The sequence below is a fragment of the Balaenoptera borealis genome (genome assembly GCF_965194805.1).
Source record: "Balaenoptera borealis genome assembly, chromosome: 3".
In the NCBI taxonomy this organism is placed as follows: Eukaryota; Metazoa; Chordata; class Mammalia; order Artiodactyla; family Balaenopteridae; genus Balaenoptera; species Balaenoptera borealis.
Window position 1 is genome coordinate 182,396,095 of NC_138866.1, and position 21,877 is coordinate 182,417,971.

General features: G+C 51.8%; 1 protein-coding gene across 50 annotated transcripts in view; it reads left to right on the top strand.

Annotated features, from left to right (window-relative positions):
• Window positions 1-21,877, top strand: part of ZNF438 (zinc finger protein 438) — a 215,358-nt gene that overhangs the window by 165,855 nt on the left and 27,626 nt on the right. For 22 of the 50 annotated variants that reach the window (XR_014242898.1, XR_014242907.1, XR_014242908.1 and 19 more), the window contains exons 5-13: window positions 5,877-6,092; window positions 6,793-6,911; window positions 15,229-17,171; window positions 19,100-19,194; window positions 19,394-19,623; window positions 19,738-20,171; window positions 20,679-20,729; window positions 21,279-21,358; window positions 21,603-21,718. Coding sequence is in view for 16 of the 50 variants with exons in the window: in XM_082386270.1 (XP_082242396.1) it covers window positions 552-1,167 (616 nt within the window). In the remaining 34 variants the exon portion in view is untranslated. The other 28 variants (XM_082386270.1, XM_082386271.1, XM_082386284.1 and 25 more) reach the window with 13 other exon arrangements.

Genomic DNA, 21,877 nt, shown 5'->3' on the forward strand with positions numbered 1-21,877 from the left:
ACGCCTGTCCTGTTTCCTCCCGGCTTTTCTGGGGTTTCTCTGCGTCTCTTTAGGCATTTCTGGCCCTTTTCCGATAAAGGTACATAGCAGCCTCCCCAGAGAAACCTCACTTCTTAATGGTTGAACGGAGTCCATGCTGAGCTTTAGCGAAGATGTCCGGACTGCACCGGGTGCTCAGGGAAGGGGAGGGCCCTGGGGCGGCGGGGGGACAGTCGCCTCAGCTGGACCCAGCGGGCTCCTGCCGCGCTTCGTTTGGGACCTCCCGCTCTCCTGGTGCGCACACCTGTTGCCATGGTAGCCAAAGAACAGGTGGCTCCCGGGGGAGCCTCTTTCCGAAGCGGACCCTGCCGGCGTGGGAGGCGTGAGGCCCCAGGCAGGACTGACCTTGGCCTTCACCGCGGCCTCTGCCCCCCACGCGCTCTCTGCTTGCCCCTCCTTCGGCCCCTCCTCGGTGCGTGTGTCTTAGATCCCGGAAGGCCAGGAACTGTAAGGAGAAGTTACGGTTGTGTTCTTCCATGAGAGCTGATACAGACTCTTTCCCGCCTTTCCAGGGAGACCAAGTCCAGCCTGGAAGAAGACCTCCTTCTGAACCAGGCTGACGAGGTCAAATTCCAGATCAGATGTGGCCGCTGTCAGATCACTGCCCAGTCTTTTGCTGAAATCAAGTTCCACCTGCTTTCCGTTCATGGAGAGGAGATCCAGGGCCAGTTGCAAGAGGAGATCTCACCCTCCCCTGGAAGCAGGGGAGCTCAGGGAGAACTGGCCCCACAGGCTGCTCCTTTCTGGGAACAGCCTGAGAGAAGAAAGCAGCTTAAGCACCGTCCCTTGGACGGGGAACTCCGTGCCGTCCCCAGATTGAAAAAGCAGCTCTACCTCCGTCATCAGAATGATGTGGAGACACTTGCGAAACATGAAGGTGCCCAGCCAGGACCCAGTGAGCCCGGAGGACACCCCCAGGGCAGCGAGGGCCCCGAGGGCCCCGGCCCCGACGCTGCCCTCTCCCTGCCCCGGCCTGGCTTTAACTGCGTCCTTTGTGCACAGACGCTGGGGAGGAGGGAAGAACTGCTCCTGCACTGGGAAGAGCAGCACAAGTGCGAGGACCCGCCGACTCTCTGGACGCTTCTCAGCGCACTCTCCGTCCAGCGTTCCGGCGAAAGCGGGAAGTGAGAGAGACCGGAAAATGAGACGGCGAGCCGAGGGGGAAGGGGAGGCGCTCTCTCCGCTTCCTCTGTTCCGTGGGGGTGCTTCACGACAGAAATCAAGCAAGTTAGGGTCAGCGTTAATGAGCAGAAGTGATTTCTGTACCTACTTTTATTCTTCTGTGAAATATATATGTACATATGCCCTTGATGCATATTTTTCTAACATAATGCAGTTTTATTTTAAAATTCTATGTCCTGTTAGTATCTGAGACTTTATTTCAGATTCAATAAAAAGATAAATTTGCAGATTGAAATGTAGAGTATTATAGGCTATTCTTCAAGTACAGTTTTTAGTAAAAACACGTGTGTTTGAGTTATTTCCTGTCTGTGTGCGTGTATGTGTCCTTTTGTTCACATGTTTTCTGTTTAAGTAGGTCGACAAATGTGATAAATGTCCAGGTGACAAAACCATTTCAGGCTCAACCCTGGCATATTGTTGATCTGTATCAGATTCTCTAGTTTATTTGAATATGCCATAGAGCAGCGTGTTAAATAAGGTTCTCATCTGTCATAATTGAAAGTCCGTGTTTTCAGGACTTTGATTTTTTTTTAATTCATTTTCTTAAATGCACGTTCTGTTGAAGCTTAGATGCTAAGTCTTATACCTGTACTGCTCCCTGTCAAAGTAATCAACCATTTCTTAGTACTTCAGCTAATAGAAAAACCACTTTTTTGTTAAAAAGTTATTTTCAAAAAGTCTTTTGAACCAGAAAATTTACAACCTGGAGAGTGAACTGGGTAGTTCAGCCCAGATGTCAGGTGTCTCAGCGGCCTTTCCTCTTCCCCAGTAACTTCAGAGGGCTGTCACTGGCTGATCAATTTTAGATGCAACTGTGCCTTTCAAGCCCGGGTGCTCTTTGAAAGTCAGGAGTAAATGATTGCCTGTTAAATTCTTGGGAAATTACCTCGAATCAGAAATGTTGCCATTTGAAGTTTCTGGCCATCCTGGCTGCAAAATCGTTTTCTCGGAATGGAGGAGTCTGAACACTTGAATCCCGGGCTTCGGTTGAAAGCGCCGCGCACGTGGCCAGCCCTGTTCCTGAAGCTGGGCCCGGGCACCGTCATAACATTTTTCTGTGCTAAAGGAAGTTACCTAAACGGAGGAAGACCTAAATTCTAACTGATGAGCTAGCGGGTCTTAAATCATCTTTTTGAACGTCTCGTTTTAAAACCAAGTGTTCATAAGCACAGTTTGGGTTCAAATAGCACAAAAAAGGGAAAACTCAACCCTTGGCTTTTTTGCAAATAGTTTTATAAATTTGAGAATAAGAAGGTAGGGATAGAAATCTCGGAAAGATTCTGCTGTGGTTCATCAATCGATCACGCTGCACCCAATCTCAGAGAGATACTATCAGACCTCCACTGTGTGAATATTTTTAGAACTCGGCTAGTCACGGGACAGCTTTACCATTCAGCGCAGCATCTAGTTTGTTTTTGGAAGAGTGGTCTCGAAGACACCAACAAATGAGATCTACCACGAATACTACTTGAGTTCAAACCATGAAATTTGACTTAAACTCTAAAGTGGTTCTTAGACCCCTCTGTCTTCAGATGCTAAGCAGTATTTCTGAAATACTGGCCAAGAAAGCCTCGGGCAGAGGAGCGGGTCTGGTTGGAGACAAAGGTGCGGGGGGCAGAGTGCATCCACCCCGCACGTAAAGGAGAGTCCGAAGTCCCCAAGGTTGTGAGGACTCTCCCCTGTGGCCCGTGTTTAATCCCATATTCTTGCAGTGAGAGCAAGACAGCGAGGGCTCAACCTCTGGAAAGAAATAGAGGGTTAGGATGGGCCAAGAGCAAAGCTGGGGAGATGCAGTTGGCTCTTCACGAAGCGCTCTGCCTTGGTCCCCTTCTCCTCAGGACGCTCCCTGCGTTTCGCCAGGAGCAGCCCTGTGCCACCTAGGTCAGGGAGTTTCTGGTCCTTAACGACGGCGCTTCTTCAGTGGGAATGCTGCGAAGAGGGACTCCGACGGGGGAGGTAGGATAAAAGGGGATCATTCAGCTAAAGAACTTCGGGACCAGCTCAAGTTGATTCCCCAGGGGGGTCTTGATTGACAAGCCTTCCGTGGGTGCAGACGTGGTCCTGGCACACTCCCAGCCTACGTAGGTGACCCACAGGCAGTGACGTGTACAAGGAGGTGATGTGAGGCTTACTGCCCGTGAGTTACCTTTCGAGGCTCCATTCTCCCACCGGTAAGATGGGAGCCGTGACCGCACCCCCCTCAAGGCATCTGTTGTGAACAGTCGATGCCACACAAATAGAGCGTCGGGCACACTCGGGCCACGGAGTAACTGGTGGCAGTTATTTATTATACCTTTGGGCAGACTTGCAAGAAGAGATATGTAATGCCGTAGAAGGGTAATTTAAAACAGCTCAGGTCGGCCCCATGTCCAGAATTCAAGGATAAAACCTCTACGGAGAACCACAGACATTTGCATCTTTGCATAAAAAGTGTATTTTAATTTTTAAATAATCAAACTGGGATTGGGATCACATGGAGGTTTGGTGTCTATTTAATCAATACAGGAGGTAAAATTCACTAGATGATTTCTGTTCTAAGTTCCACTTTGGGCCACGAATTCCTCCCCATGGCTGCCCTCCGCGGCCTCCGCTGGCCCTGGTCACAGCTCCCACCCCAGTGTCCTAATCCTCACAATGGGCTTGTCTGTTTCCCACACTGGACCATAAGCCTCTTGAGGGCAGGGACTGTGTCTGCTCAGCACGTAGCCCCAGAGGATCCAGCCCCTGACAAGGAACAGTGTACAGTATTTGTTGAAAAAATAGATACGTGAGCAAAAAACGAATAAAATTGTCCCTTTCCCTTTCTATGAATAAATCCAGCTTCAGGAGCTCCCCACCTTAGAGCTAGGAAGGCGCAGAGGCAAATTTGGTCTTAAACGCAGCACATCCATTTCACTTCATGTCTTTTGCTTCTTGGCAAGTTGTCCCAGAGCCAGAAAAATGAGGGGTTTTTTGTTTTTTTCTTTTTTTGCTTTTTCTTTTGGCCCTTAATTACTTCTGAAAGTTACAGCATTTTAGATTTGTATTGTTTCATTAGCTGTCGCTTTTATTCATGACCTCTTTTGTTTCTCTCTCTTTCTCTGGACCTCTTCCTGCTCGAGCTTGACCGTTCCTCTCATACGGAAAGTTGTCTGTTCATCATCACGCCATAAATAATCCAACCTGCGTGCATTCCACTGTCTTCCCTGGCTCCACGCTCCCTCCCGCCCCCCAGCTGCCCCGCTCCAGTTTTCTGTGGCCCCAGTGACATGATCGTTGGCAATAAATGCTCAGCTTCATTTATTTACTGGAATTCTCAGATCTGGACCAGTTTGCTCCATTCAAGCTGCTGACGTGTTTTGTTAGGTACACATTTTGTAGAATCTCCCCTTTGTGCTGAGCTCTGAGAAAAAGGGCCCTGGTAAGGATGAACTGGGATTTAACAGATTTTTAGCTTCAACTTTATATGGACTTCCCTAACATCAGGCAGTCGGCAGCTTATCTGGACTTGGGGTGCAATCCAGTACATATTTGAACCATATTCACCTCTCCAGGAATGCTCCTTTTGGAGGTGCAATGTTTATCGTATCTCATATTTGGTCATGGTCATGGTTATCCCCGTAATAAAACTATAACCGTGGTTTTGCAAGCATATTTTAAACTTGTGTTTAGAATGTTAGCTAAGTAGTACATCACATCGTCCATGCTCTGAAGTGTGAGAATGTTTCAATGTGTTGCCTTAACCCTAGGAGAAAATCCAGGGTCTACTGAAGGAGACCAAATGTGACACTTGTTCTGATTTTGATGTGGAGCTAAACAGGTTTGGGATTTTTTTTTTTTTTTCAGTGAAACTTGCTCACATGTTCAAAATTGCCCACCACGCCTTGGTTAGCTTAGCCATAAAGAATTCACCTGTAATAGGAAGGCAGTACTTGCCTCTTTCAGTACGTTCCAAAAACAAAATTGCAAGCAATTAGCATCACGATAGATCATGTTTTGATAAATCAGCCACTAAGTGCTACTCAAAAAAATGAAAGATTTTACCTTCTGTCATTAAGTAGGAATTTAATCTCCAGTCAGGTGTTGCAAAGAGACCGCCCACCAGGTGTTCTAAGGGCATTTGCAGAAACAGCAATGAACTTGATCTGATTATTGCCTGAGTTGTCATGCAGAACTTGCCACAGAAATCTGGCCACGGAGGAGATCCAGATGCTCAAACATACGAGCTGCAGGACCCTCCCTAAGCTCTGGCTGTTTCCGGAAGTCATTGCTAAGTGTGTGCTCTTATGAAGCTAATACACTGCCTTTTCCCAGTCTCATCCAAATTAAAGCACAGTTAAATTTTTCCTAAGGCATTCATTGAAGCAAGCCTTTTTGACAATGGTTACAACTAAGGAAAGTTGCAATATCCAAGAAGACTTAAGTCTTTTGAATGGTGTTGATTCTTTCTTGAAGTAAAGGGTGGGTAGGGGGAGCAGGAGGGCAGCAGTGCCATGTCAAGACATGGCATGAGGAGCTTCTTGATGATAAAAGGAAAGGCCCAGTGGGGTGCCATAGGGTAGTGGGGAGCCTGGATCTAGGGTCCAGGCAGCAAAATGGCATTAATAGTTTGGTACCGCCTCCATGGAACAAACCAAACTTGACAATTTCTATCCAAATCTTTTTAAAATGCACAGACTTTTTGACCCAGGAACTCCACTTCCAGGAATCTGGCTTATAGATATTACTGCACGAGTTCACAGACAGATGTGGACAAAGAAAGTCGCCTGCCATGTCAGTAAACAGAGGATGTTGCAGCCATCAAGCTGTCAGCCACTGCAGCCGCCGCAGACTGTGCGCCCTGAGCGGATTCAGGATGGAGAAGCCCAGGATGCCGGCCCCAGAGAGCTAAGGTGCATATCAAAGGAATCATTTCAGTGAGCCCAGACCCTTGCGTCTTCCCATACACAGAAAATTGCTAAATTCATTAATTTGAGATGTCTGGTTTTCTTTAATTAACAGTCATCATTCGATGTTCCGACGATCTGGGTTTTTTTTTTTTTTTGCAAAAACTCCTATATATCCTGGCTTCTCCCTTACAAGTCCATCCAAGCGATCTGAGAGCCTCTCTCCCGGACCTAAGTGCTTAGTATGTCCACCAAATAAAACGTAATTCTCAACTTCAAGGTTGTGGGTTTTTTTCAGTCAACACATATGTGAGGATGTTCAGTGCAGCATTGTTTATAAGACTGAACACAAATTTAAATGTCCGTCAGAGCCGGTTTAAAGAAGCTTTCGTGCTCCAGGGGATGGAATACCGTGCTGCAGGAGAAAAGATGGAAGTTGCACCTCATGTGCTGAAATCTGTATTGTGTGCAGGAAGCAAGATGCAGAACACGTATGGTGTGCCGTCATGTGAAAAAGGAGGAAGTAAGGGTGGGCGAGAAGGGGTCGATGTGTGCTTGTAATATGCATAGGAATTTTCCAGAAGGGGGCTTCAGGAAAGGGGTACCAGGAGATGGCAAAGCGGGACACTTACTTTTGCATTATTGGAATGTTTGGCTGCATTTTATTTATTGTTTTTGGGTTGCAAAATCTCTTCACCGGCTTAAGCAGTAGCTGGGCTGCCATCGTTCGGGAAGGCCTCGGCAATACTGTGAAGGAAGCAAAAGTCGTCTGACCCCTTGAGCTTGAGCACCTGCTGCCTGACGGTACCGCACCACGGCCCACAGGTACAAAAGTTTGATTTCGTAAAAATAATACAGCCTACATAACCATGCACTTTGCGTCTTGAATGTTCTAATTTCTTCCTTTAATTCTGGCTCCCTCGCACTAAATTGATCTCATGACCCACCAGTGAGGCCCCAATCTGAACTAGACTGCTACAGGCGTCAGACTTGCCACCCTCCCTGCCCCTTTGTGTCCTCCCTGGGCTGTCTGTCACCCAGGCCCTCCGGTCCCTGCTGTCAGGGGCCTGATGGAACACCCGCATCTCTCCCCAGATTTGCATTTTATAGGCCTTCTGAAGGGTGGCCTCAAGCCAAAGGGATGACTAATGCTGGGAAGTTCTGAAGCCCTGTGGCCGCTAAGAAGGCCTTTTGGTGCCTCAGTAACGCCCTGGGGGGCTCCTGAGTGCCCTTTGGAAAAGAGTGAAGCCGTCACTTAGGAACCCAGAGGCATTGCCACCTGGCCCGGGCTCACCTTGAAAAGCTCTTCCAAAGTTTCAGAGTTGCTGACTCTGGGTTTGGGCTGGGTTTGAAATCGTCTCTCATTTCTCATCCTAATTCAAATAAAATGGTGCAGCAGAAATCTAGTCCTCTGAAGAAGATGCAGATTCTGACGGCATTGGAACCTACTGGAACCAACAGCCTTCCTCTCCCCTCCGCCCTCTCCCGCTCTCCTCGCCTGTGCTAAGAAGCCCACGTCGGGCCAGGTTTTCTGAGGATGTGGGTATGACCCCCTCCTTCTCCTCCTCCTGGCCTCACTGTCCTGTCAAATGTTCTGCCGTTTTGCCAGGCCTGCGGTATAACTGGGTCACAAGGGTAGAACGTGGCCGAAGAAAGGGCTGCTTAGACTTCAAAATGATCTGTATCCTTCCATCATCTCCAGGGAGTGATGCTGAAATTAGACCAAGTCTCTCACTGATGCAAACAAACTCCCACCCCCTCCCATGTCCAATACCCGGTGGCGCCGTGAAAACAAAGTCTGCTTGTCACGCAGCTGTCACTTGGCCCAAACCACTCAAAGTTAACACCTAGTTAATCACATTCTCCTGTGTGTATTCCTCGGAGGGCCCTCTTTCTCAATTTTAATGTGTTGGCTTAAATAAAATCGGTCTGGTTCCCCTTTTCATAGCAGCTTAAATCTGTCCCAAGTTGCCCAAACAAGTGTTTATGGAACTACTCACGGGTCCTCCAGGGAGATTTCCAAATCAACACTCACGCGTGAGCGCCCAGCTCATGTGGAGACCCACACCCTAGCCCACTTGGGGCCCCCTGGAAAGCCAACCCAGCACAGAGCAGCACTGGTCTGAGAAGATCCTCCGCGCTTCCGGTCACATGGGGTTACCCGGGAGATGCTGGTGCCCAGCTGTACTTTTCCGTTTGCACATAGATGGGAGCATAGGCTCTGACTCTTTCATTGATAGTAAAAGGCACTAGGAGAGAAGGAAATTGGCAATGATCGGATGTTTTCATTTTGCTTTGATTTTCATCAGTGCCCTGAAAACACTATTTCAAACGTCTTCATCATCTCGTACGGAAAATAATAACCTCAGTAATATTTGTTAACTCTGAGGGCCCTTATTATTGAAGAGGGCAATCTTATGCCAGTTTCACAAAGGACTCGTGCTTTTCTGGGTCCGGTGGGATTCACTGGGGATTTCAGCCCACTTACAACTGGGCAAATTTCCCCATCACAAAATCCATTGCCAAAATGGACACCAATTGGCCTCTTGGTTGACAATCCCAGAAGGGAAAGCTCTGGGCTCCAAAACTAAGCGATTTGCTCAAGAGTTGAGACAGTAGCAGGAAATCATGCTGTCTCGACCCAACGTTTGCTCTCTGCTGAGGATAATGGAGAGTTTGGGGCTGCAGGGCCATCAGTGTCACAAGTAATCCATTCAGAAATAGCAAAAGGCCTTCTACTATAACAAGGAATTTAAAATAGTCAGCCAGACTTAAGCATACTTGGGCATTAACAGTCTTTTAACTTAGCGGGAAAAAAACCACTGCGTCTTAGTTGGTGGCGAAGCTGATGGAGGGGGAAGATGAAAGAGCTACTTCTGAAGTGAGCGTGTTTGACAAATTTCAGGAAAAGAGGCTAATGGCTCTCTTTCTACGCCTTGTGGCTGGAAGTGTGATTTGCACGGACCACATCAGGTCTCAGGTAGAGTGAATCGGCTCCGCTGCGCTGTGAGGTTGGCATTAAACCTTTCACGCCTGGGCCTTCCCCGACGGTCCAGTGGTTAAGACGCTGCGCTCCCACTGCAGGGGGCGAGGGTTCAATCCCTGGTCGGGGAGCTAGGATCCTGCATGCCACATGGCACGGCCAAAAAAATAAAAAATAAACCTTTCACAGCGGGCAGCCCTACAGTCCAAATTGCAGCCAATCTAGCTGAGAGCTGCCAGTTTCCTACTAAGTGCAGCCTGACGCGGGTGCCTGTACAGCCAGCAGCAAGCTTATCCCAATATTTTGTCACATTCAACAACATCTTTGAGAAAATGTCTTAAATGGACAATTCTTTTAGAGGACCATAAAAATAAGATCAACAACCACTGAAAAGTCTGTGGAATCTGAAGCATGTAGAAAATCACCCCCTGTACCCCATGGGCTGTATTATTTCCCCCTTTTAAACCAATATTTATCATATAACCGTGGTTTTACAGCCAAGCCATCCTGAACATGTCCCGTCCAGGGAACACGGGTGGAAATGACCCCCCCGGCTCTGAGACCCCCGCCTTGGAGCCTGAGCCTCTCCCGCCCCCAGCCCTGCTCTCTCCCCTGCAGGGAGGGGCTGCCTCCCCCCGCCCCCCGACTCTGCTCTGCTGGCCTCGCCTCTCCATCTGTGCACCCGTGGTCCACGTGGCCACTCGCACGTGGTCACTCGCGGTGGGACCGTTCCCGCGGAGGCCGCCGAGCTTCCACGCCAGCCTCGGGAGGCTTCCTCCTCCTCCTCAAACCGGGACACGCTTTTTTACGGGACCCCGAACTGGGAGGCAGCCCTCGATTTCTCCCAGTGAGCGCTTATTCTTTGTTTAGTCTCCCTTTCTGCCCGCCCTTGGGTCAAGCCTAGGGGAAGGCGCTGGGAGCCAACCCAGCCTCAGCCCCCCAGCGGCCTGCGAGCTCTGCTCCCACCTTCAGCACTTCTGGGTGGGCCCTCTGCACCCGCAGCTGCGGCCTGGGGGGTCGCCAACAGTGGTGTCAGCCCCCTCGAGGGCTCGCCCTCACCCCGCCTCCCCAGCCCCTCCCCAGTCCGGGGGGGAGGGGCCCGGACACCCCGAGAGACCGGCAGCAGCTGCTCCCGTCCTGTTCCAAAGCCCGCTTCTACTGCCTCGGCTTGTGATTCACGCAAATGGGCGTGGAGTGGAGTCCCGTCTTCGTGGGTGAGTTTGTTGACTGAAAAAAAAAAAAGCACAGCCTGAAAGTTGCCAGTTCAGGAGTCTTACTGAGGACTCTAGCCTGGGGATTAGCCTCTGAGATCGCTCTGAGGGACTGTTCCAAAGAGGTAAGGGAGGATATATAGGAGGTTTTGCTGAAAAAAAAAAAATGCAGTCCAACATCAAAAGATGACTGTTAATCACAAGAACAAACATCTGAGGTTAGTGATTTTAGTGCTCTTCTGTGTATGGGAAGAGGCAAGAGTCTGGGCTCATTGAAATGATTCCTTTCGTAGCATCTTCCCAGAGCCAGCATCTGGCTTTCTCCCTCCTGAGTCCCCCCACCAGGGGGCAGCTGCAGTAGCTGATGGCTTGACGGTGGGCAGCATTCACTGTTTACCGGCAGGGCAGGCAACATTCTTTGTCCGCAAGTTCTCACCTCCCCAAGGAAGGCTAAAATCCTCAACTGTCAAACCTACCTCTATAGCCCAAGAAGCACAGTTCGCTGGGTTTTGTGAACACGATGCTATCAAGTGATATATACAAAGTGCAAGAGACAAGGTACCACAGGCACAGAACATACACGCAAAATGCACGTTTTCAGGACATTTAATTAAGAGAGAGGGGGCTGAAGAATGAGACTTCAAAGGAAGCATTCAACCTGCACCTTCCCAGAGTGAAGTGGGGACGGGTGGTTTCCAGAATAGATACCCAGATGGGCATTTGAGCTGTGTCCTCTCACTGGATCACCTGCCCTGGCTCTAGGGGCATTGGAGGGCCACTTCTGGTAAATGAAAAGCAGGCATGTGGAGACTCTGATGAATGTCTTCATTGGAATCGTCCTGCTGTGGAGGTCAAGGAAACCCACGGAAGATTCTGGTTTCCTAAGTAAGCTGTGCTTCTCAAGTTCAAGGTGCTGTTTCTTTCATGGAACTTGATTAGCAACTAATTAAACGGAGGAAGGACAGTCCACAGCACAGGTGACCAACAGGGTTCCCGCTGCAGACAGGTCGAAGCAATTAAATGTGTGAACCACGCTGTTTGTGTGTTTCCAGGGCTGTAAAAGTGATGGCCTGGCTAAGCAACAAAAACCACAACCCTTGAACACCACGGCCAAGGCCCACTCTTCTATAAAACATGTGTTCCCTTCTCCGAAGCAGGGAGCATCGCCAACTCAAAAAGTAAGCCCAGGACCGGTTTCTTCTGAGGTGGGGAGCAGGGCACAGCCCACCGACAATGGCCGATTGTGATTCATTAGTGGAGGGAAGTTCGGAATTGAACTTCACCATTGGGATTTACTTGCATTTGAAGGCAATGCAGTTAGCAGTCCATCTTTCAACACTGAAAGTATTTTGTCCACTTTTCTATCCTTCTGATGAATTAAGGGCTTATGAAAGGTGAGGGGTTGAAACATGAGCAGCTGAAGCTCTGAGTGGATCTACTTGCCAGTTCGGGCTGGATGGAAAAACACAGGGGCCAATTTTACATTGTTTCCCCACCAATTCCCATCAGCCATGAACTGTGAGGCTTTCCTGCGTCTGCAATGAGTGGATAATAGGAGTTCCCGGTCCTCCGGTTCTCCAAGCTGTTTTGAACGAGGTCTGCTAATTGAATTCAGTTGTTTGCAGTTTTAAATGTTCCGTATTTTCCACAGAGCAAGAATGCATTAAACTCATTTCATCTGTCATCCAAGAAGAATTGGAGCCTGCATTTTTATTACCAACTGACTCGTGTTCACCTTCATCCTCGAATTTTTTCTGAAATGTTTACAATGTAATTAAAAACAATCAAGTCAAATGATCTGTTTGAATTGGTCCCTTTGGGGGAAGATGAAGGAGCAGGAAAGGTGCCTGCGATGACATCATTTTGCATCGTTGCCTTCTCACACAGAAATACATCGTGTAATCTGGTCACCAAGAGCATTCTGTAATGTCACTGCTGATTTAACGATTACAGAATATTGTAATTAAACGTTCAAACGCTCTCGTAGGCTTTCCCATTACAAATGGCCCTGGAACTTGATTAATCTCAGCGTTTAGAAAAGTCCTGGGTTTGGTAATGCTGCTTCCTGCCGTGCACACCTCCAGGGGAAACTATGGTCTCAATCCTGAAGTCGGACCCAATTCAACTCTTGCATCTTCCCCACTGCGGCCGTAAGACGAACCACTTTTCCAATCATGGCTCAAACAGGCCTGTCGGGTCTCTAGGGCTCTGCATGCCTACTGCCAGCCGTGAAAAAGCATTCCCTGGGAACAGTCTCATAATAGGGAAGAAAAATGATAAACCCACAAAGGCAGGAGCCACAGTGCCTGATGCTGGGCACAGCGCTGACTAAATATCGGGGCAGCTGGACCTGGTTAGGAGCCCGGCTGCTGGCACAAGAGTTTGCTACTTTGCTGGGCACAAAGACGTAGGTAGCTGGGACATCATAGAGCAGAAAAATGAAACTTCTGTCTTGAAACGTCAGAAGAGGAGAAAGGCTTACAACCCAATTTGCCTTGGGGCTGACTAATTACAGGAGCAAATCCTTAGATAAGATGTCAAATAGGAAATTAGCAAGCAGGAGCCATTGATCATGTCTCCTTATTTTTAAAATTAGTTTTAATGATTCCCCAGACGATGTACAGAAACCACGTTCATGCCTTGAGTTTCTCCTCCAGAGAGTTGAATGTTGGGTAATGTTGCTCCGTATGACTTTTCCCCTGACTTTGGTATTAAATAAACAAACACCACCAACAATGAAAACCTCCGGGCTGATTAAGATCAAGCAAATGAGTTGTCAAAAGAAAACTACCTTCTCTTCCTGGGAGGATGGTTGCCAGTCTGTTTGCTTTGGAGGATTTAGACAGCTCTGCCCTGCTGGGCATTAAATACAAACCTCAGATTTGCTGCAAAGAATGTTGTTTTTAAGAAGGAGATTGGGGAATTCGCTGGCAGTCCAGTGGTTAGGACTCCGCACTTTCACTGCCGAGGTTGCAGGTTTGATCCCTGGTCAGGAAACTAAGATTCCGCCAGCTGCAGGCGGCCGGAAAAAAAAAAAAAGATGTTTTTTGCATTTTCCTCTCTGACCTAAAGCAGGAGGTCTCTGGGATGTGATATAGATGCCAACCTCTTTTATCACTCTTAATTTATAAAGCCATGGGACATGAGGTTCACAGCGTCAGAGGCGAGGACCAGGGGGCCAGGCCATCGTGATGAGGCCTGCAGGACCCTGAGCCCCTCACCAGTTCTGACACCCAGCACCTGCACCCCGTGGAGTTGCTTCATCAGTATCAACTCTGCTTAACCTGCCCCTTCTTTTTTCTCCTGCTGCCCATGCATTAGTACATCTTTAAGATGAGCCCAAATCCTTCTATACATTTCCCCAAAGCTCAGCAAAGAGTGGTGGTTTTTTAAATGTGATTTGAGCAATAATTAGCTAATTCTTTCTCATTCCTGCTGGTTCATTATTAGCCAAGCAGAGCACGGCAGCCCCTCCTTTGTGTTTAGAGGGATGTTACATTTGATGTCACGACCCTTCTCAGGGAGCTCGCTTTCCAGGTAGGCTCCAGCACCACCACCCTGGGGTCAGAAGGGAGGTGGCCACAGGCGTCCCGCGCTGAGCAGAGCCAGCCTGGGCAGGTCTGGAGCTGGACAGGCCGTGCTGTCCTCCCGCATGTCTGAGCTGTGGTGTAGGAACATTCCGGAGTGTCCACCAGCCGCGCACTGGGGTCTGAACAGAGACTGCAGTAGCACGCAACAGCCCGGGGCAGGACACAGACCATTACCCATCCACCAGGAGGGCACGGCTGGGGCATGAGGGAAAGGAAGTCGGGAGAGGCCCCGAGGGCCAGCCGGGTTGCCCAAGGCACGTGCGGAGGCTTTGCTTTTGCAGATTTCGTTCCCGGACTGGATGTTGCAGCATCTCCAAACGGGAAGCGGCTCAGGCCACCCCACAGCCTGGAGAGCCAGGTGGACCCAACACCTGAGACTCTTGTTAAGCCCGCCCCAGTCAGCACCTGACCTGCCAGCCACGGGTGCCATGGGGCAGAGGCTCTGCGGGGTGCCATGGGCGGGGGAGAGTTGGATGGAAGGAGTCAGAGGGTGTGGAAGAGGAAGAAAAAGGGGTGGAGAAGCTGAGGGTCTCCAGCGGAAAGGGTTAGGAAGGCCTGAAGGAAAAGGCCAGTTTGGAAGGAGGCCAGCACAGAAGGACCCTTCAAAGCCCGAGGGGCTGGTCCAGGCCAGGTCCCAGTACCCAGTCTCCTGCAGCTCCTCGGCCCGCAGGGAATAAGCAAGGCGAGCTCTGCCGGACTCAACACTGTTTTCTGAAATGAGGGATGCTTGAGCTAAACCAGATCTCCATCTTAGTGCTTCGGGGAAAAATCCCATTAGAACTTCTGAAGCCCATTCGGATTTATGGCTGGAGAGGGCTGGATCCATGGGGATCTATCTGTTTGGTACACCTGCCCCTCCTCCCTCCCCAGCCAGCCGCCAGCCAGCCGCTGCTGAAAAACCCTGAGCTGAGCTGAAATGCGCCTTGCTGGAGACGATGGAGATAAAACAGGATTTAAAGGCAGTGCATTTTACCAGGCAACCTTATCTGGCTTAACTGCTCTGGGTTTTCAGCTGTGTGTGGATGTGAAGGATAATTACCATCGCGTGTTACCTGAGATTACAGGGTTGTGTTCCAACTAATGATGCCACGAGAACCAAGCGGTCGTTAATATTTAATCAGTCTGTGGGCTTAACAATTGGATCAATGAGGTATGTAATTACATAATTATAAAAGACATTTCAGATAGGAATGGCTGGTACTGGTATTAATACCAAAGGTGAGAGCTGGTAGAAATACCCCACCGGGTCGTTTCAGAAATATCACCAAAGAAGGACCTTCGAGGGGAGGGTATCCCTTAGAAAATGATGAGCACAGATTGAAAATCTTTTCCAGCATGGGCTTTTTCTCTTCTTTCAGGCTCCCCATATGGAACATCAGGCCAGATGTTTTACTGACGTCACAGATAACTATCACTGCAGTATTTAAATGGACCCCAAGAGAAAAGCTCCAGAATTTTCTTAATTGCCTTCTAAAGGTGAGTGATGTTTAGTGGCTATAGGTGCCGGTGGATTTTTGCTTCTTTATTTTTTATTTTTGGTTGGCATTTAGGAGAGACTGACCAAAAATCGGGCAGTGAAGCCCCATGCCACCTTCCTGGGGCTGCAGCTCCCCACCCGGGGTGGCACCTGTCTGCCAGGGGAGCAGCCCACATTGTCCCTGCTGGGGGATGCTGCGGGCATCCCTGTGCCCTACCTGGGGTTCCAGTTTCTCCCTGGTGCTCGTGGCTCCTCAGTGGAAAATGCCATTTCTAACCGGGGGGCTGGGGGAGGGGGGTTGGGGGGCAGGCAGCCAATCAGCTGAGTGCTCCTGCTCCACGGCCTGTGCCTGCAACACATGGCTGAGAGCCCATTAAAGGCACCCGGCAGATGTGAGCACCCAGACTGGAGCTGCAATCGGCCAGGACAATGGCCGTCGGAGATACGAATCCGAGCGTGTGTGTGTGTGGTATTGTGGGAAAATCCATATCCCTCAAGAGCCATTTGTCAAAGCTGCAAACAAGCCCTCTCCCCTCGCTCCACTCCTGCATCATTTTAGGGATCACCTGAATTCACCTGTGCGGGGGCTCAGAGGTGCGTTACAGCAGCTTGGGACACCCATCCCACCCCCCCATCTGGCAGCCCAGCCTCCACCCCCTCCTCCAGGGCTTGGGGCCCCCAGCCTGTGCCTTCCCTTCTTCCTGGGCTGAGGGAAGGATGGTTCCAGAAGCCGCTTTGCACCTTGCCTGTGTAGCAATGTCCGTCGGCACGTTCCAGCGCTGGCTGGGAGCAGGGCCCTCCTGGCGCCCCAGTCTCCACGGAGGGTGACCCTGCAGTTCCGGGAGATGCGTGATGATGCGGAGGTCGGAGGCCACCCTCTGTGGAGGCCTTCCCAGCCTCTCTAGAGAGAGGGTCCGTCTCCCCTTGCCCTGGGCCCCGCTGCCTTTGGGAAGCTGAATGGCCCATCAGAAAACCGCGGGCCCAGGCGCCAGACAGACGTGGATTTGGATGCTGGCTCTGCCCCTCACTGGCAGCGTGAACCAGGGGGTGACTCTCCGTCCCACGCCTTCACTTCCCCCTCCGAAGAATGGGCCGATTCCGCTTCAGTCAGAGGCTTGTGGGCAGTAAAGGGAAGCCCAGGCCTGGGGCAAATACTCTGGAGACTTGGGTTTTCTTCCCCTCAGGCTGCCTTGGGTGACTTATTGGTGCCACCGACAATGAGTTCCTCAAAGCAAGGAGGGGTGACTCCTTATCACACCTCTTCCAAACTACCTGTTGGGGCATCATGTAAGGAACTGGCATCCTTTGCCCGTGGCCAGAAGCCACGGTGTCCCTCTGCAGCGAGCTTCCTGATAGTCAGCGTTTTCACCAGACAGGACGCCAGCGACAGAAATGCAACTCGAAGCGGGGAAGGTGGGGGGCAGGGTTGGCTAACCCAGCCAGGAAGTTCATGCAGCTGCCGCCAGATGCCCAAGTGGTGATGTCACCAAGGCTCCATCGCTGGTCCCCTCCGGCTTGCTGGGTTTATTCTCCAAACAGGCCTGCACGTGGGGCTGGCATGGGCCGGGCCTTCGAGCTCACGGCCGCACCGATCAGCCTCCCCGCTCGGCCAGCAGAATGTCCGGGCAGGCCCTGGGGCCTGGCCATGGGTCTGAGCTGTGTGCTGTCCCTCCTCAAGCCCCGGTCACCTGCCCGCTCTGGGTCTGGGACAGGGCGCAGTGACTAGAGAGCCCCCGGAGCACACAGGCACACCCGCTCTGTGGAGAGAGGGCCCCCCCAGGGAAGGTGTGCCGGACACACAGTGGCAGACGTCCGTTCCGAACGGTAAGCACATCGCCCAGGCTCCCTCTTGTGTCCACGTCTCTTGCAGAGAGGGTTGCTTCATCCTTCCCAACCAGAGAGAAAGCGGGAGACTCCAGTTGGAAGGCCCTGGGTGGGGTTCGGAGGGCGGGGGGAGGAGGCCCTGATTCCATGAATCTCTTTTTATGAGCGTGGCCGCAGCTGTGGCGTCTCTGGTTCTCCGGGGGCCCCCGGGGTGGGACTGACAGCCTCTGCCTGGAGACAAGGCCGGGCTGCGGGGACCGGGGAGCAGGGGGTGAGCCGGAGACGCCTCTACTCCCCGGGCCCAGCTCCAGCCTGAACCAGGCTCATCAGTCAGATCCTTTATCTCTCGGATTGAAATATTTATCGGGCTTTTTCCAAGGCCACCGCGGCTCTGGAAACCTTTCCCAGCACCCTTCCTTGGGGCCGGAATCTGCCATCACGGAGCCTCGTGCTGGCGGGGCAGCAGTGGGGCTGGGCGCTGCCTCTGAAGGGCGGCCAGGCCACTGACCGGCCCAGAGGAATGAGGGCTCAAGTTCAAGGGCAACGTGCAGTCTCCTCTGCCCCTCCATCCTCACCCTCCCTCGTGCTCTGCCCGCAGCTGAGGGCCAGCCGCCCACACCGGGAGGGAAGGGAAGCGGGGCACAGGGGGCTCTCAGGAACCGGGTGCGTGCCGCGGGACAGCAGACGAGGGCTTCCTGGGGGAGGCGACGTAGACCGGGAGCCTGGAGGAGGGAGGGCGCGCAGGGAGGACGTGACGCTGACCCGTGGGTGCCGGCAGGTGTGGGGGGCACTGGCGGGGGGCGCTGGGGCCGGCGGGCCGGACTGCGCACCCTCGTCTCGGTGGCAGTGGACACCCCCGGGGGTTTCAGACGCAGAGTCTCTGGGCTTTTCATCTTCTGGAGCCTCGGCTGTGTTGAGGATGGACAGTCAAGGGCGGGGAGAGCCCCTGGGAGGCCGCGAACTCGGGGGCCTGGACCGAGGGAGGGAAGTAGGGCTACTCCCTTCTTCCATCAAGGCCAACGTGCCCAGGCGCGCACCTGTGCTGGGGGCTGAGCCCGGACGAGACAGGTGGGCTTCCCGCCCTCAGAGGCACCCCGCCCCGCCCCGGAGCCGCCCGACCCAACTCCCTGCGGAGACCAATGAACTAACTGAAGTGTCCTCGCGCAGCCCTTTGCGGCTCCAGACTGGGCGGCCCAGGCTGGAGGGCGGACGGTGGGTCTGGGGGGGCCGCAGGCAGGCGGGGTGCGGGGAGGGGCGGGGGCGGCCTGGGGACCACTTCCCAGGGTCCCGCTTCGGGGAGCCGAATGGGTGGGGACGCCAGCCACGTGGGGACGGCCCCAGGGGCCGACGAGCTGGGCTCCGACAGGGTGAGGCTGAGGTGCCCGAGGACCGCCCGCGTGGCCGCGTCCTCCTCCCTGCGCCTTCCCTTTCCTGCCTGTGCCCCGCTCCGCGCTCTGTGTCCGCCCCCGGAGGAGCTCGGGAAGCCTGGCGGGCGTCTGCGCTCCAGCCTGGGGGCTGCGCGCGCGAGGGTGCTGGGGCCGCCGCGGCTGGACCAGCCCCGGCCCAGCGAAGCCACGCTTGAACCCCTGCGAGGTGAACAGGGCAGGTGGCTGGCGAGGGCCATCCTGCCGAGCAGGGAGAGCCCAGGCGGCACGCGCGCCCCCAGCCCACGAGCCACCAGGGCGGCACAGGGGTGCCAGACGCCGACTCAGCCGCGTCGAATACGTGCTCAACCGAAGAGGTAAATCGTTCCAGGGACGGACGCTGCCGCGTTCTTTTCAGAAGGCAGGGCACTGGAGCAATCGACGTGCTGCCTCGTTTTGCCTGGGCTCTGTAGGTCATTTACTTTATTCCGTTGGATAATATGCCGTTGAAACATGCACCGTGGCAACCCCTGCACGGTTTATGCTCCTTTGGACTCTTTCCAGGTGGCAACTTGCCCCATAACAGGGCGGGGACAAAGGGAAGAGCTTTGGCGGGGAGCAAACTGGAAGAGCCCACGTCACCTCGGAACTCACTGCAGGTGAGCCAGGCTCGGTCCCACCGACGGAGCCTGAAGGATGGCGCCAGCTCCATCCTTCCGGGAGGACTTGATTCCGCGGCCCGAGGCCCCTCCACGTTGGTCCCCACCTGCCCCTCCCCCTTCCCCACCTCTCTGCGTTCCCCTTCCCCCTTTCCCGTGTCACTGTGCCCATCTTCTTCTCTCCTTCCGTCTTCTTTAGAGACGTTTGGACCAAACCTGGTGGTGGCAGCACCTCCTACTCCCACCTTGACTGCAGCCTGCGTCCTCACCTCCATGTGACCACGTCCTTGGACTAGATTCCCTCCAGATTTCTCCCCAGCGCCGTCCAACCCGTAGCTGCAGCTCCCACCTCTTCACCAGACCCAATACCACCCCTAGCTCTCAAAAGAAGTTCTACAGGCAAACTTTCCCAAGAATTCTAGAAACATAGTAAGTCCCTAGTCCCCCAAAGAATCGAGGAAATTTTCTTCAGGTCTTTGGTGGAAGAACTTCACTGCCCTAGTCAAATCATTTACTTGCTTCTCATCTCTCTCCTCTTGCTAGAAAGTTCGTGCCAAGAAAGCAGCACGTCTCTTCTGCTCCACTTCTGTACCCCTGGAGCCTGGAAGGTGCCTGGCATAAAGTAGAGCCTCATACTATCTGCCGAGGGACAGAGGAACCTTATCTTGGCTTGGGTCAGGTTCAACAGCCTCATGCATTTGAGACCACGTCACCCATTTGAGACGTGGCCCTCCACACAAAACGCAGCGGTGCCATGGTGCCTCTGAACTTGGGTGAACTTGAGAGAATCAGAGGGAAGCTGTCCCCTTAATTTCCCATAACAAACAAAGAGACTTTGCTTGTTAACTCGGGCCATCCATTATCAGTGTCGCTGTCCTGCTCTCCTAGGCAGATGAAATGCACTTGGCAGACAGGGACAGGCGTCTGTAGAACATCTGCAGACCTTCCAGCAGGAGTTAATAAGCCATACTAATCAGGTTAGTTCTGGGCCTTTTGCTTTAAAAGCATCATCCTGCTTTCAGTATAGAAGACCCCAAACAGGAGGCAAACGCCCATCTGGGAATTCCTCTTGAAATTCTCCAGGAGTTGGTTAATGATAAACACAGCTACAGCAAGTAATGGTTCAAGGGATGATTTCTCCATCACATATGTTATTGGGTTGAACGTTTCTGCTCTGGCTTCTTGGAGTTTGTTCCTAAGAAGTACCCCCAAATATGTTGATGGAGGCAAGACTCTGAATAAAAAGGTCAATCCAAAATGGCATTTAATCAAAATGAGTCGCTTTCTAGGCTGGAGATTGAGGGCATAGCCAGGGAAGGGGGAGAGGGGAACACTGGCCTAGACTGGCAGGAATAAACCATTCCTAACCTGCTCATTTCAGTAAAAACAGGCATGAGGGTGAAAGCAAGTTTTGAAACTGAATTCTCCCAACATGACTCAAGGGTTGTCTTTCTGATGCCAATTTGCAATTTGGTTTTTAATAGGTGGATGGAAGCCTAATCTCCACATGAAGAATAGGACATCTGACATATCATGTGAGCATGAAGTTGAAAGGGGCTCTTCACCAAAACCTAGAGAAATATTTGAATGCATATTTTGGAAAGCGAGATAATGTCCAGTGGGTCTGTTGTATAATGCAGCTGTGTACGGGGCAGGGTGAGGGAGAGGAAATAGGATTTAAAAATACAACCATCTACTTCAGAGACGGGTTATAAAAGCATAGGTTTCTCTTTCAGGAGTCTCTGAAGTTGGAAAGTATGAATTACATACACTCATTAAAACTTTTTACGTTAAATTCAAAGAGTAAAATTAGAAGTCATGTTAATGATCCCGCCATCCAACAACTGGTCAGCAGATGTTGGAGGTTTATGGTTAAGAGATTACATGGTTCGAGACGACGATTTACTGTATGTGTCCCTGGCCAAGAGGAGGTGTAACAAACATATTATCAGACACAGAAAATATGCAGCCCTGGAAAAGGACGTGCAAATCGCACTGCCCGTGATGCTTTCAAAGCTGCACATTTTTCCACTAAACCGCTATTTCGGAGAATTAGTTGTTTTTTTTTTTTTTCCTTTCCTAAGAACGAAGAGTTAATCTTATCCAGGTTCAGAGCCAGAAACCTGTCATATGAAATCCCAGCGAAGACCGACATTCTTTCCAGGTTCGTTACTCGCCGTGGAGCTGAGTTTTCCAGTGATGCCCAAGCTAAGTAGTTGTCAGGCAAAACGGAGCCATTTGTGACCACTCTGGGGGGCTCGGGGGGACAGCTCTCCTGGTGTGCAGGTTCCTTTTGGGGGGGAAATGCCACTTGGGAAGCATGAATAAGGAAACCTGAAAGGCTGGGAGGGACTGGAGGGTCCCGGTTTACAGACACCAGGAGGTCACAGGTTTGGTCCCCTGCAAAGGTGCCCAGCACACTGATGGAAAGTGTCCCAGGCTTCAAGCTTCAAGCCTGCAAATTTAACTCCTACCCTTTCCAACCATCAGAAGAGGAAAAGCTGCAAGAGAGCTGTGAACAGAGGTGTGTCCACAGGAGGGGGGGATGCACCCAGGCTCCCCATCCGGGGATGCGTGCAGGGCGATGGGCGCAGGCCGCCCTTTCCATCCTGTTCTACATGAGCAGAAGGGCCGGCGGGGGGAGGTGTGACACGATTCTGCTTGGGCTGTGCGTCCAAGCACT